This window comes from Amblyomma maculatum, chromosome 1 (genome assembly GCF_055883805.1).
Source record: "Amblyomma maculatum isolate TAMU_Amacu chromosome 1, ASM5588380v1, whole genome shotgun sequence".
Classification (NCBI taxonomy): Eukaryota; Metazoa; Arthropoda; class Arachnida; order Ixodida; family Ixodidae; genus Amblyomma; species Amblyomma maculatum.
Genome location: NC_139344.1, coordinates 379758733 through 379773374, shown reverse-complemented (window position 1 = coordinate 379773374; position 14642 = coordinate 379758733). Strand labels below are relative to the sequence as shown.

At 45.7% G+C, this 14642-nt stretch overlaps 1 protein-coding gene across 1 annotated transcript in view; it reads right to left on the bottom strand.

The window, feature by feature from the left end:
• The window catches only part of LOC146208345 (MFS-type transporter SLC18B1-like), a 60441-nt gene that overhangs the window by 9143 nt on the left and 36656 nt on the right, over positions 1-14642 (bottom strand). The window contains exon 10 of the mRNA XM_084578421.1: positions 8757-8852. Coding sequence (XP_084434547.1) covers positions 8757-8852 — 96 coding nt within the window. The remainder of the gene's footprint in view (positions 1-8756; positions 8853-14642) is intronic.

The following is a 14642-nucleotide window of genomic DNA, read 5'->3' as shown; positions in this document are numbered from 1 at the left end:
TGCCACAATGCATCATTGTCCACCGGGCCACCAGGTATCCATGACTCAATTCCGTGACTGCTCCGTTTCACGTTTTCTTAGTTCACCTTATCCATTTTCCTTGCCTTAATTTATGAATTGTACTGTAATAGTCAGCACTTCAGCCATCGACATGCACCAGTGCGTTGTGCGACGAAGACAAAGAAGAAGTACGCTGGGCTCGCCGTTGCAAGGTCCTCTCCTCACAGCTCTCTATCTGAGCGTCAATAAACGGCCTCTTACAATTGGCGGAGGTGCCGGAAACGATCCCATCCAAACTGGAACTGCGAAGCCGTACACTACCCTCTACGACCGCCATGCAAGACGAGTCCACTTCGACGCTGCCGGCCCTTCCACCCACGATCATGTGTTCTGGCGTCGTGAGCCAGCGTGACCCTTGCCTCTTCAGTGGCACAGCCGATCAAGATGTCGACGACTGGCTGTCATCGTATGAAAGAGTAAGCAGCTACAACAAGTGGGATGACTCATACAAGCTCAGTAACGTCATATTCTATCTGACGGACGTGGCGAACCTCTGGTTTCGCAACCATGAGGCTGACCTGTCATCTTGGTCGACATTTAAAAAGAATTTCGCGGAAGTGTTCGGCCGCCCGGCAATGCGTAAGCTTCGTGCCGAACAGCGTTTACACGATCGTGTTCAGCGCGCTGATGAGACCTTTACCAGCTACATAGAAGACATCGGTGATCTCTGCAAACGAGTCGACCCAGCCATGCCGGAAGCGAACAAAATCCGCTACATCCTCGAGGGCATTTCTGAGGACGCCTTCCAGATGCTGGTAGCGAAAGATCCCACCAGCGTTAGTGAACTCGTGAAGCTTTGCCAGAGCTACGACGAGCTCCGCAAGCGGCGCGCTTCTAGGCGCCGCTCCAGTGTGTGCGACGAAGGCGTATCCGCATTAGCCCTGGGTGGTTCGCCAACTTCTGAAGGGAGCCCGCTGAATCAAAAGATCAAAGATTTTATTCGTGAAGAGGTCGCACGTCAAATCTCACTCCTTCCCCATTTTCAAGACTCGGGCCGCCTCGTTCCTGAACTGGCTCCATCTTTGGCCCCTACTATACGCCGTGTCGTGCAAGAACACGTCGCTGATGTCTTGCCGTCCAACCCCGTGGTGCCGCCTGTGACGGCACCTCTCACGTATGCCCAAGTAACGGCTAGGCCACCACATTCGCCCACGTCTGGCTCCTATGTGCAGGCCCCTGCCTACCATTCACCGCCGCATGCTGAGCCTTCGTTCCAAGCCCCACCCTCAAGGTTCCGCCCACATCCTATGAAACCTTGGCGTGCTACGGACAACCTTCCGATTTGCTATGCCTGCGGTCGGCCGGGCCATGTTGCACGCCTTTGTCGCCAGCGCCTCCAACTTTCACAGCCTGACATTCGACTTTACCCGTACGATACCGACTCACGTTCGCAAATGATTCCGCCCGGTTCTGAATTTGTCTCACAAGATCGCCAAACCTATGCCACTCGTCGATCACATTCTCCTCGGCGCCGATCGCTTTCTCTAATGCTGCGACGTTCTACCAGCACCGTTGAGGGAAACTAACAGTCGCAGTTCCGGGGGCAAGAACTGCGCTTGTTTCGAATTCCTCAAGTCCTCCGTGTCGTCCCGCTAATGTTATCAAAGTTTCTGTAGAAGGCGCCACAGTTCTCGCTCTCGTCGATACCGGTGCAGCCGTCTCCGTCATCAGTGAAGCGCTCTGCCGTCGAATTCGCAAAGTGACCACTCCGATTTCCGACTTTTCGCTCCGCACCGCCTCATCACAGCACATTCACCCCTCCGCATCTTGCACAGCCCGTGTGCTCATTCAAGACGTCTTGTACCCCATCGAGTTTATTGTTCTGCCGAACTGCTCGCATGATATCATCTTCGGATACGATTTTCTATCGACTCATCGAGCCGTTATTGACTGTGCTGGTGCGCAAATCGCCTTCGCCCCCCTCTGTGATGCCCCCTTCTGTGATACCCCTCCCGCACTGCAAAACTTCTCGTCGCCCATGACACCGACATTCCTCCGTTCTCTGCTGCCCTCGTACCACTGTCTTGTGAGTGGGTAACTCCTTTGACTGCGATTTTCACACCTTCCGAAGCCGCCTCCCGTCATCCCTGCCTCCTTTTTCCGTTCGCAGTTCTCGAAATTCAAGACGGCAAGAGTGCACTTTACGCCTCGAACCCATTTTCTTGCCCAGCAGTCCTGCTCCGTGGCGAATGCGTTGGACGTCTTGAAGAGCTTGATCCCGGTCATATCACCACTCTTGCTGACTCAACCCCCTCCTTCGACGTTAGTCTGTGCTCTTGCGATGTTGCGACCGTTTCGACGCCCTCCAACGTTTTCCAACATGCTATTGATGCTGATCTTCCACTTGCGCAACGTGATCAACTTGTCGCCCTCTTGCAGAACTTCGCTTCTTCATTCGACCTTCCTCAAACTGACTTGGGCCGCACGTCTGTCGTAGAGCACACCATCGACACCGGTAAAACTGCACCTTTGCGCCAGCGCCCCTATCGCGTGTCGGCTTCAGAGCGCCACGTAATTGCTGATCATGTGGACGACATGCTCCGTCGTGGTGTCATTCGGCCATCCCACAGTCCATGGGCGTCTCCAGTTGTGTTGGCACCTAAGAAAGATGGCTCCTTCCGGTTTTGTGTCGACTACCGCCGGCTCAACAAGATCACGCGCAAGGACGTCTATCCTCTGCCACGCATCGATGACGCACTGGACTGCTTGCAGGGCGCCGAGTTTTTCTCCTCGTTGGATTTACGATCTGGCTACTGGCAGGTGCCAATGGATGACGCTGACCGCTCTAAAACTGCCTTCATCACACCAGATGGATTATATGAATTCAACGTCATGCCCTTTGGGCTTTGCAATGCCGCGGCCACATTTGAACGCCTCATGGACACTGTGCTTCGTGGATTCTAGTGGCGAACCTGTCTTTGCTATCTCGATGATATCGTAGTCTTTTCTACCGATTTTCAATCCCACCTGCTCCGACTGAAGGACGTTCTCACTTGTCTCGCTACCGCCGGCCTCCAACTGAATCTGAAGAAGTGCCGCTTTGCTGCTCGCCGACTAACTATTCTAGGTCATGTCGTTTCTAAGGATGGCATTCTTCCCGATCCCACCAAACTTCGTGCAGTTGCCGAATTCCCACGCCCAAAATCACTGAAGCAGCTACGAAGTTTCATCGGCCTGTGCTCCTACTTTCGCCGCTTCATCTTAAATTTCGCCTCTATTATTGCTCCTCTCATCCAGCTCCTCTCCGGCAGCTCCGACCTCTGCGCATGGACACCTGCTTGTGATGACGCCTTCAACAATTTATGCCGTCTCTTGGTTTCGCCTCCCATCCTCCGCCACTTCGACCCGAATGCGCCAACTGAGATTCACACTGACGCTAGCGGTATTGGGATAGGCGCCGTTCTCACCCAACGCAAACCTGGTATCCGAGACTATGTGGTGGCGTACGCAAGCCGCACCTTGACAATTATTCTGTTACGGAAAGAGAATGCTTGGCCATTATTTGGGCCATCGGCAAATTCCGTCCGTATGTCTATGGCCGACCATTTTATGTGGTCACTGATCATCACGCTCTGTGCTGGCTGGCGTCCCTCAAGGACCCGTTCGGCCGCCTTGCTCGCTGGGCTCTTCGCCTCCAAGAGTATGACATTCGTGTCATATATCGCTCAGGCCTCAAGCATACTGACGCGGACGCTCTTTCGCGCTCACCGCTGCCTCCCTCTTCGTTGTCTGATGAGATCTGCGCCTACGATTTGTCTTCGCTTGCCACTATCGACATGGCCATGGAACAGCGGCGCGACCCGTGGATATCTACACTTCTGGACTTTCTTTCAAGTCACTCTCCAGGTCGTTTGTCTAGGGCGCTTGCCCGCCAAGCTCACCATTTTTCAATTCGTGACGGGCTGCTCTATCGCCGCAATTATCTTCACGACGGAAGGAAGTGGCTTTTAGTCATCCCCTGTCATCTCCGCGCCCAAATTTGTGCTGCTTTCCATACTGATCCCCAGTGCGCCCACGGCGGAGTGTTGAAAACCTACACGCGCTTGCGTCTACGCTTCTTCTGGCGTGGAATGTACCGCTTTGTCCGCCATTTTGTCCGCTCTTGCCAGTCTTGCCAACGCCGAAAAACTCCTCTCAAGTCTCCTGCTTCTTTGCAGCCGTTGCCCTGTCCTGCCCGTTCGTTTGATCGTGTCGGCATAGATCTATACGGTCCCCTTCCTACAACTTCAGCTGGCAACCGCTGGATTATCGTGGCAGTGGATCATCTGACCCGCTACACTGAGACATCATAATTGCCCTCTGCTTCCGCACGCGACGTGGCTGCCTTTATTCTGAAAAATCTGGTTCTTCGCCATTGTGCCCCTCGCGAACTGCTCAGTGACCGCGGACGCGTTTTCTTATCAGACGCTCTTGAGGCTCTCCTGAAAGAATGCCGCATCATACACCGCACCGCTACCTCGTACCACCCTCAGACGAATGGACTGACAGAACGTTTCAACCGCACTCTCGGTGACATGCTGGCTATGTACGTGAACAGCGACCATTCCAATTGGAACCAAGTTCTCCCGTTTGTAACTTACGCATATAACACCGTGGCACAGACCACTACTGGATTCTCTCCATTCTTTCTACTTTACGGGCGCGAGCCACCCTGTACTATGGACACACTTTTTCCCTACCGCCCTGACATTTCCGAATCTTCCCCGCTATCCGATGCCGTCACGTACGCAGAAGAATGCCGTCAGCTCGCCCGCTCTCTCACAACAGAAAATCAGTGGCAACAAAAACACCTCCGTGATACCGGCGAAGCTTCGTCATATCTCCCGAACTCTCTGGTGTGGCTCTGGGTGCCATCCACAACCCCTGGCCTTTCAAAGAAATTTCTTGCTCGCTACCACGGGCCATATATGGTTCTCCAGCAAACATCTTCAGTCAACTACGTAGTTGAGCCCGTCACGCCCTCTGCGGACTTGCGTCGCCGTGGTCGTGAAACAGTTCACGTGAACCGATTGAAGCCATTCTATGACCCCGCTGTGCTTTCCGCACCATAAGTCGCCAGGATGGCTCCTTTTTTTTTACCCGGGGGAAAATGTACTGTGATAGTCAGCACTTCAGCCATCGACATGCACCAGTGCGTTGTGCGACGAAGACAAAGAAGAAGTACGCTGGGCTCGCCGTTGCAAGGTCCTCTCCTCACAGCTCTCCATCCGAGCGTCAATAAACGCCCTATTACAGAATTTATATGTCTGGTTTGATTTGGTTAATGAGGGTTACCATCCCAAAGCGATGCAGGGTATGAGAGCCTTAATTTATAACGGCATACTGGTGTTTTTTTTTCGTTATTCTTTTAATTGACTTCTCTGTATTTCCCACTATACAGTAGCTAGAGGGGAGGGAAGGGACTTTTTTTCTACGTCTCAGCTTAATACGCCTCAGTTATGCATTGAAGCTAAGACTTGGTTACTATTAACAGATTTGGCATGAATTAGTTAGCCAGCATGTGCATAATATATGCGTACCGAATTCGCAATGTGCAGTATGGAAGAAAAAGCAGTGGTTTGCCTAAAACATTACGAAAAACAAAAACAAAAATACTGTTCTCTGCTATAGGCGACTGCCTGAAGTAGAGGCTTTGTTGCGTACTTCTAACGTGTTGCGGTCACATGTAAATTTACTTGTCTTGACGTCTACGGATTTGCGAATACCACATTTTCCGCACCAAGTTGGATACAGATTGCGTAGCTAAGAAATGAATCGAATTTAAATCAAATTTGTCAAGCAATAATTGCTGCTTGTACGAATATTCACACAAACTTAATTGTTGTGCGGAACAATGAAGCGCCAGCCGAGAAGGTGCTGTGGATTAAGGAGCGAAATCCAGGTTTGAATAGCCGCTACAATGATTTAAGTTTAGACCGTCAATTTATGCATGCAGAAGAATTAGCATTTGCTAGTGATGACGGTACAGAATAAGCTAGAGCCACACCTCGAGTCATATGAAACGTGCGACATATATATATATATATATATATATATATATATATATATATATATATATATATATATATATATATATATATTAGCCATGACCTCTGTGACAAGGTGTCAAGGTAAGGATTCCTGGCTTGCCTAAGCTGTGTCGCGTATACTCTGAGAGCCACATAGCACACTTCGGCTGAAATAGGCCGCGCATCGGCGCTAAACCCTTGTGTTCACGCACACTAATCGGGGCAATATCCTACTCAGATTTATTGCAGGAATTGTTTTAAGAACAGTGGAAGAAAAATTAGCTGGTGGTTTAACTTTGGTTAACCCTGGAGGGAAGCGAAAGCGCCATGTACATGGCTACGCTCATTTCTAAGCATGGATTAAACGCAATATGCGTTTTTCAAAACGTAAAGCCCGACCTTCATCGGTCTGTTAGCACGCCGCCTTTTCAGGGCCGTAATCCGAAGTGCCTTCGCGTTCCGACGCGCTACTGTAGCAGCATGTTTGTCCTCCATCTCGTGCAGTGAAGTAACCTAGGCAGGAGCCCTGGGGCTCCTTTTTTACACGTATCGCCCCTCTAACACCCTCTACTTCCACGTCACACTGGCGTCATCTCAAGTGACCTTGATAATGGTCACTGGAATTTAATTGGTTGCCTACGTCGCTCCAAAGCCACATAGCAATCACCAGGTCACGTGACCTTGACCTTGACAGTGGACACTGGCCACTTGGCCTACGTGACTATGCCCCAGTTACATGGCGACCACCAGGCTTAACACAGAAGTTTGACCTCTAAATCTGTTTATCTTGACCTTAACAACGGTCATTGGGACACTTAATGGCTTACGAGACTATGCCTCAAAGTCACATGGTGACCACTAGGCTTAACACAGAAGTTTGACCTCTAAATCTCGTGACCTTGAACTGGACCTTGCCAGTGATCACGGGCCACTTGGCCTACGTGTGATTGCCCCAAAGTCACATGGCGACCACCAGGCTTAACACAGAAGTCTGACCTCTAAATTTGTTGACCTTGATCTTTACAGAGGTCATGGGCCACTTAGTGGCCTACGGGACTATGCCCCAAAGCCACATGGCGACTACCAGACTTACCACAAAAGTTTGACCTCTAAATATCCCTCCCAAAGGCACGTCACGAGACCTTGACCTTGAGCTTGGCAGTGGTTACGACGACTTGGTGGGCTACGTGATTATGCCCAGTCACATGGCGACCACCAGATCATGTGACCTTGACCGTGACAGAGGTCATGGGCTTGAACTTGACCTTGGTAGAGATCACGGGCCATTTGACGGCCTACTTGACTAGGCTCCAAAGTCGCATGGCGACCACAATGCTTAACACAGAAGTTTGAACTCTAAATCTTCCTCAAGGCGAAAAGCGTGCATACCCGACGGCTCGATCTACCTACCGTAGTGAAGCTTTTGCTTCCAAAAATATCAGAAACTCCTTTCAATTATTCAAAAAGAATTTGAAAATCTGGGAACATAAAATTCATTATGAATTTTCAACACACTTCCGGACTCGTTCGTATAATCAACGATAATAATATCCGGTTTGTAACTCGATATTTTTTTCGTATTATCCCGCCTCTACAAAACTATATTACCAGAGATGTATGGAAATCTCCGCTTAAGGAATTATCCGACTCTTAGGCGCAGCGGCTTAAGTTATTTGTGGTTGGATAGAGAGAAAAAAATGAAACCAACTAGTTATAAATTTATCTGATACTTTGCAGCAGTTAAATTTATCGCAACTACTTCCATGATCTCTAGAAAGATGGCTCCATGTTTCAGATGTACCGTACTCTGAAAATGAGATGAGAAGGTCGGTAACAAAATGTTGTTTTATGCGGGGGGTCGCAGTGCTATAATAAATGCAACGTTTGGCGAATGAGGTAATCTCATAGGATATTGCTATAGGTTTGGGGACTATAGCGATATCAAGACTCTGTAATATGCACGATGAGTGTAAAATCGAAACCTTCCACCGACACCAACCATCTTCAAGAATAGAATGCATGCGCATTTCATGGATCCTTTACGTTAGGGAAGATAACTCTCCTTCCTTCGATGCCTGAACGAAGGCAAATTTAAGTAATTTTTTTAGAAAAGCTATTCAAAATGTTCTTCGTTTATGGAAGGTACTCGAGGAAGACGTAATTGGCCTCATTAAGTGAATGGTGATGCGATTTGCGTGATGCCTTTTGAGTTTAAAATAAAAATAGCCATTTGATGCCTCGTGGATTTATTTATTTAACTTGATGCTTTTGTTTATCTGGAAGAAGTACAAAATAAAGAGCAAGATAAATGTTAGGAACGCCCATAATGAGCCTCCACTCCCTGTGCCGTATACACAACCAAAAAAGAAAAAGTAACTCTTGCACAAAACAAAGACCTTTATTCATAGCGAAGTGAAGCTCCAGGCAAAAACTTTTAACATAATAATGCCGCCCCACAAAGTTTGATTTAGAGACTCCCTTTATATATAAGCTTTATAATTTCTCATAAGTTCTATTTTGAGTGCAGTGCAAGCTGTGCGGGATATAATCGCTTTTCTGTGAACGGAGGTAGCAGTGTATCACCATGCTTCAAAACTATCAATATTTAAAAGACAGAGGACAATAGGAACTTTTGTTGCGATATCAATTTCGATTACGGCATGAGTCCGGTTCAGTAGTAGTACTCACAGTGTAACTGTCAATGAGTGGCAGAAACCGCATATGTAGAGCGAAGAGATGCCAATACCAGTGAACACTTGCGAGATGTACACCATGGGAAGGTTCCTGGAAGGAACGTTCGGTGCATGTTAAAGCATGTTATTACAGTATGCGAATAAATTATGCCTTACACGCGTTATCTGCGTATCTCAATAATGCCCCAAAGATAAAAATGGGGAACATTTTGACCAAACTGAAGAGCATCAACTCGCCAATAGAAAAGACGGGCTAGATTACAGAACACTCAATTTCGTAAGCCATCGTTGTGAAATTGAAATTTTAGTTGTGAGTAGCAGGGATGTTTGCGTCTGCAAAAAAGGACTACAGGGCAGGCTCTCGATGCTAATTGGAGCTAACAGATTTATTAAAGCGAGCTCCATTTTTTTACGAAAGGCGACCAGCACCATGAAAGTCTTCTTGCATCAGCCAGCCCGAATTTTAAAATACGAAACTGCAACTACGTGACGCAAGCGCTTTTACGCTGTCTTAAAACCGCTGTACAATGAAGATATGAAGACCTGATCCCGTTATTCACATTGTCTCTTGAATTAGGTGAACTACCGCTTGATTAGAAGCGGGTAAATTTTGTTTCCGCTCACAAACCCGGAAATACAGCAAACACGAGCAACTGCAAACCAATAGAAAGTATTGTGCAAAGCTCTTTGGCATGCAATCCACACTAACCTATTTGATCATCTTCAAGGGAATATATATATTCTTTTGAACAACTTAACATGTTTTAGTACTGAGTTTTCATCCGACAAGAAACTGGTAGAGTTTACGCACGGCACTCCCTAATCAATAAACACTGGTAATCAAATGGACTGCATATTTTAGAATAAAAAGAGCCTTTGACTCTGTAGCACAGCCTCTTATTGCAGAAGTTATCGGCCCTTAAAATACCGAGTGAGTTGCTGACATAGATAATGGCGTATGTTAGTGAGCGATAGCAATGCGTGGTGCTAGACGAATTGAATTCATGTGGAGCGTGGCCCTGTAGGGCCGCTTCTTTCTTTATTTATGTAAATGATTGATCAGTACATATGTGTCCAGCTCAGTCAGGTTGTTGAAAACGACTTTGTGTCTGCCGCAGTATGCTTTGCGAAGCTCATTCGGAGCTCCTTCAAAAGGATATTGATTGTATATTTTCCCACGACTGGAAAATGATCCTCAACCTCTCAAAATGTAACGCAGTCACGTTCACGAACAAAAAGTCCTAAAATTAGTAGCTATTGCCTGGGTGCTGTACGAGTCACTGCTGTTTCAGAATACAATTACTTGGGGGTTATATTTACCAGTGATCTGTCATAGAACATTCACGTTTACTACTTATCAGACAAAACTAGCTGCTCGCCTAAATTTATACAAATAAATATCTGGCAAGTCCCTCTTGAACTCAAATATTATGCGCGACTCTTGGCTTTCCAATATTAGAATGTGGCTGTCCTGCATGGGCTCCTAACACGAAAAAAAAAAAACGTTAACGATCTTCAGCGTGTGTGCAGCTCGAGTCTGATGACAATAACTTCATACAAAGCCCTAGTATGGTTCGGAATCAATTACGTTGACCAATACATTGAAACAAGCGGAAATAAATGAGGATGGGTCAAATTTATAACATTTTTCAAGACAGGACAGGGATTGATAATGACAAATACATTAAGCCTCTTCGAACAGATCACTCGATGATGGCCCTGAAATACAGGTGTCTGGCTAATTTATTTAAATACACTTTCTTTCTGAAAATGATTCATAAAAAGAATAATTTGCCACAAGATATTGTCATCTATCCTCCTCATCTTTCTCTGCAGACCTGTAACGTTTCATGTTCAGCCAATGATGTTTTGTTTCTGTCCCCAAGGTCGTAGTTGCAGTTTGATCCTTTGTGTCACATCGCTTTTGATGTATAAAAGAGAACTGAACAAGGATTGAGTGGGGAAGCTTCAGTTCGCAGGTCTGGCCAACGTTACAACAAGTAGACTTCTCCTCGTCTGGGCAAGTCCAGTTATCGAAACGATGGCTCGAACTGCGAACTGAAGGTTTTCCCTCTAGCCTCGTTCAATGCTCTTGCATACATTGTATCCATCTTCGTGCACACGTGCTACCTGGATTCGCTTTTGATGTGTCTTGATGTGTGAGCCTTCCTTAGCTTGCTAGTTATATACGTTGGAAGTTTGAAGTTTCTTTTTAGTTTCCTTATACAGAAACTAAAAGATCCCGAACAAATGGTGCATACTTGCACCTGGCTAGGTTCAGAGCCCTGTACAATTTATACACAGCGGAAACAGCGCGGTACAGATGAAATTATTTTCTCCACTCAAAGATGCGAATTAATAGTGAAAAACTATAGCAGTATTAAGCACTCAAAAAGCTGAACGAATTAAATATGAAAAAAACAAAAAAAACAACAACAACAGTAACAGGCTCTCAAAAAGATAATTAAGTTTTGACATCGACGACAGTTTTGTTTAAAATATTTAGTTCCACATCTCGATCAGTGTGCGTTCAAATACACCAAGTGATGCTTGCCGTTCAATAACGGTAACAAGATCAATATTTTTGTTCAAAAGCATGGATATTTGGGATTGTAGGCTTTGCCCACCGTAATTTCTTCTTAGTTCTGGTAGTCTGCATTGTTTTTTCTGAGGTCAAAATTTTGAGTTAGGCTCATGTATGTCTGTGCAAAATTGTCACTGTTTTTCCTGATTTCATTGTATATATAAATCGCAAGTTTATTTTCATAAAGTTGATCCACCTTCACTACTGCATGACTGCAACGAAAAGCATGCATTCTTTCGCTGTATTTCAGACCTTCTAGGGCACAGATCGATATTTTCTGTGTAATAAATTTGTTTGCCAAATTGGTAGCAGTATTTGAGCCCTATGCGTGAAGACAGTAATATATAGGGGAATAAACCATTGTAAAGTAAATAGGCGCGCTAAATTTTACAGGGATTTGGTTTCTTATTCTCCACAATGCACCTACCACTCGAGATAATTTTAGTTTGAGATAGTTCGTATGTACATTACACAAGAAGTGCTCATGAAAGAAAACACCTAAAAATTTTATCACGTCTGTGTGCTCTGTCACATCGCTTTGAACGTACAAGGAAAATTCCGTTGTAATTCTAATGTTACGAGCTCTAAAAATAATGTATTTGGTTTTGCTTGTGTTAAGCTCCAATTCATTTCCAGTTAGGCATTTAGACAGTTGACATAGTCAACTATTTTCGTCTATTTCTAGATTAGAGAGGGTGGGAAAGAAGACATTTGTGTCATCTGCATAAAGGAGCAATTCTTGTGTGAATGAAGTACTGGCTATATCTATGTACAACAAGCCCAGAAATTGAGTCTTAGGGCACACCTGTTAAAATTGATTCTAATATAGAAGAGATTGTATTATATTTATTTATTTATTTATTTGGAATATCTTACAGGTCCATTAGGCATTCTGTAAGGGGGACGGAAAAATTTATGCAGTGCTATATATACATAAATTGTAAGGAAACAGCCAAAATACAAAGCATGGTAATAAATATATGATCATACAAAATAGTGCAGAAGAGCACGTGAAACGACGCGAAAATAATTATATCACTAAGAAAAAGAAATACGCCACACTGCGGCATATATCACGCATTGCTTACGGTTTAATAAGTAACTCTCAATAAGTTGAAGTGTTCGTCCTTGTATACCATACATCGGGAGTTTATCGAGAAAAATATGGTGTTTCACTGAGTCAAATCCTTTGCGTATATCAAGGTATATCAAGGAACATTCCCACTGTGAATAATTTACGTTCAATGTTTTCTATGAGTCAAATTTCCTTCACATACGATAGAGCTAACTCAGTTCACTTATTTTTCTGAAATCCGCACTCGTATATAAAAATTAACTTTAATTTACCTAGAAAGTCTGAAAGTCGGCAACAAATAACGCGTGCTATAATTTTCGAAAAGGTCAGATCAGATCAGATCAGTCGTTCAGTCATGTCCGATTCTTCGTGACCCTATGGACCATGTCACGCCACGCTTTCCGGTCTCTCACTATCTTCCTAACATCACATAACTTCATCTGCAGTGCCTCGAGGATGCCATCTAACCATCGCGTTCGCTGCCTACCCCTTCTCCGGCGACCCTAAACCTTTCCCCGCATTAATTCTTTCTCCAGCGACTCCTCTCTTCTCATGAGATGACCAAAGTAGCTGAGCTTTAACTTTAGAATTTGACCCTCCAATGAGCAGTCAGGGTTTATGGTCGACAATATCGAGTGATGTCATCTTCTAGCAGTCCAAGGAACTCTCAAGAGTCTTCGCCAGCACCACAATTCAAACGCGTCAATTCTTCGGCGGTCAGCGTTTTTCACAGTCCAACTCTCGCATCCACACATCACAACTGGAAAGACCATAGCACGGGTTATACGGATCTTGGTTGGCAGACTAATGTCTCTGCTCTTTACTAGGCGATCAAGGCTAACCATTGCTCTTTTTCCCAGAAGCAGGCGTCTCCTAATTTCATGGCTGCAGTCTCCTTCCGAGGTAATCTTGGAGCCCAAGAAGAGAACATCTGTCACAGCTTGCACTTCTTGTCCTTTGATGCTCCAGGACTTGATAGGGCAAGACGCCATGATCTTTGTCTTTTTAATGTTCAGTATAAGCCCAAACTTCTCACTCTCTCCTTGTACGCGCATCAGAAGTCTCTTGAGTTCCACTTCACTTTCTGCCATTAAAGTGGTATCATCCGCATATCTAAGGTTGTTTATACGTTTTCCAGCAATCTTCACTCCAGCTAAAGACTCGTCCAGACCGGCCTTCCTCATGGTGCACTCTGCATATAGGTTAAATAGGCAGGGCGATAGTATGCAGCCTTGCCTCACTCCTTTCTAAATCGGAAACTAATCAGTAAGACCATGCCCAGTTCTGACTGTGGCCTCTTGTCCTTCATACAGGTTCCTGAGGAGACAGACGAGGTGAACTGGAACTCCCATCTCTTGGAGAGCTTGCCACAATCTGCGGTGATCTACGCAGTCAAATGCTTTCGCATAATCAATGAAGCAGAAGTAGATGGGTTTCTGGAACTTTCTTGCTTTTTCCATGATCCAGCGAAGGTTGGCAATTTGGTCTCTAGTTCCTCTGCCCTTGCGAAACCCAGCTTGCACGTCCGGAAGCTCACGATCCACATACTGCTGCAGCCTACCTTAGAGGATTTTCAACATCACCTTGCTAGCATGCGAAATAAGCGCTATCGTGCGGTAGTTGGAACAATTTTTGGCACTGCCTTTCTTTGGAATGGGGATGTAAACTGATCTCCTCCAATCCTGTGGCCACTGCAGAGTTGTCCAAATCGTCTGACATAATGTATGCAGATTGTTAACAGCGTCATGGTTGAGGTTTTGAAGCAACTCAGCTGGAATGCCATCAATTCCGCTAGCTTTGTTCTTAGCAAGGCTGGCTAAGGCCCATTCAACATCACTCTTCAGGATGCCCGGCTCGAGATCAGTAATCACAACCGTCTTATGTTGTGTTTGCACATTCGGGTCCTTCTTGTACAGTTCTTCTGTGTATTCCTGCCACCTCTTCTTTATCTCTGAGGCTTCAGTGAGGTCCTTGCCTTGTTTGTCCTTTATCACGCCCAGCTTAGCACAGCTGGGCGTGATAAAGGTAAGCCCAAAAAGGTACACATACATGTATCGGTAGATAATTGGTAAAATTATTTTTGGTCCACCTTTATGTATTAAAGTTACTCTAGCCAGCTTAAGGTCATCCGGAAATGATCCTTCCTGGAGCAAACAGTTACAAACATGACTAAGCGGTCGTACAATGATGAGAGCAACTTCTTTAATTGGTCTAACCTTAAT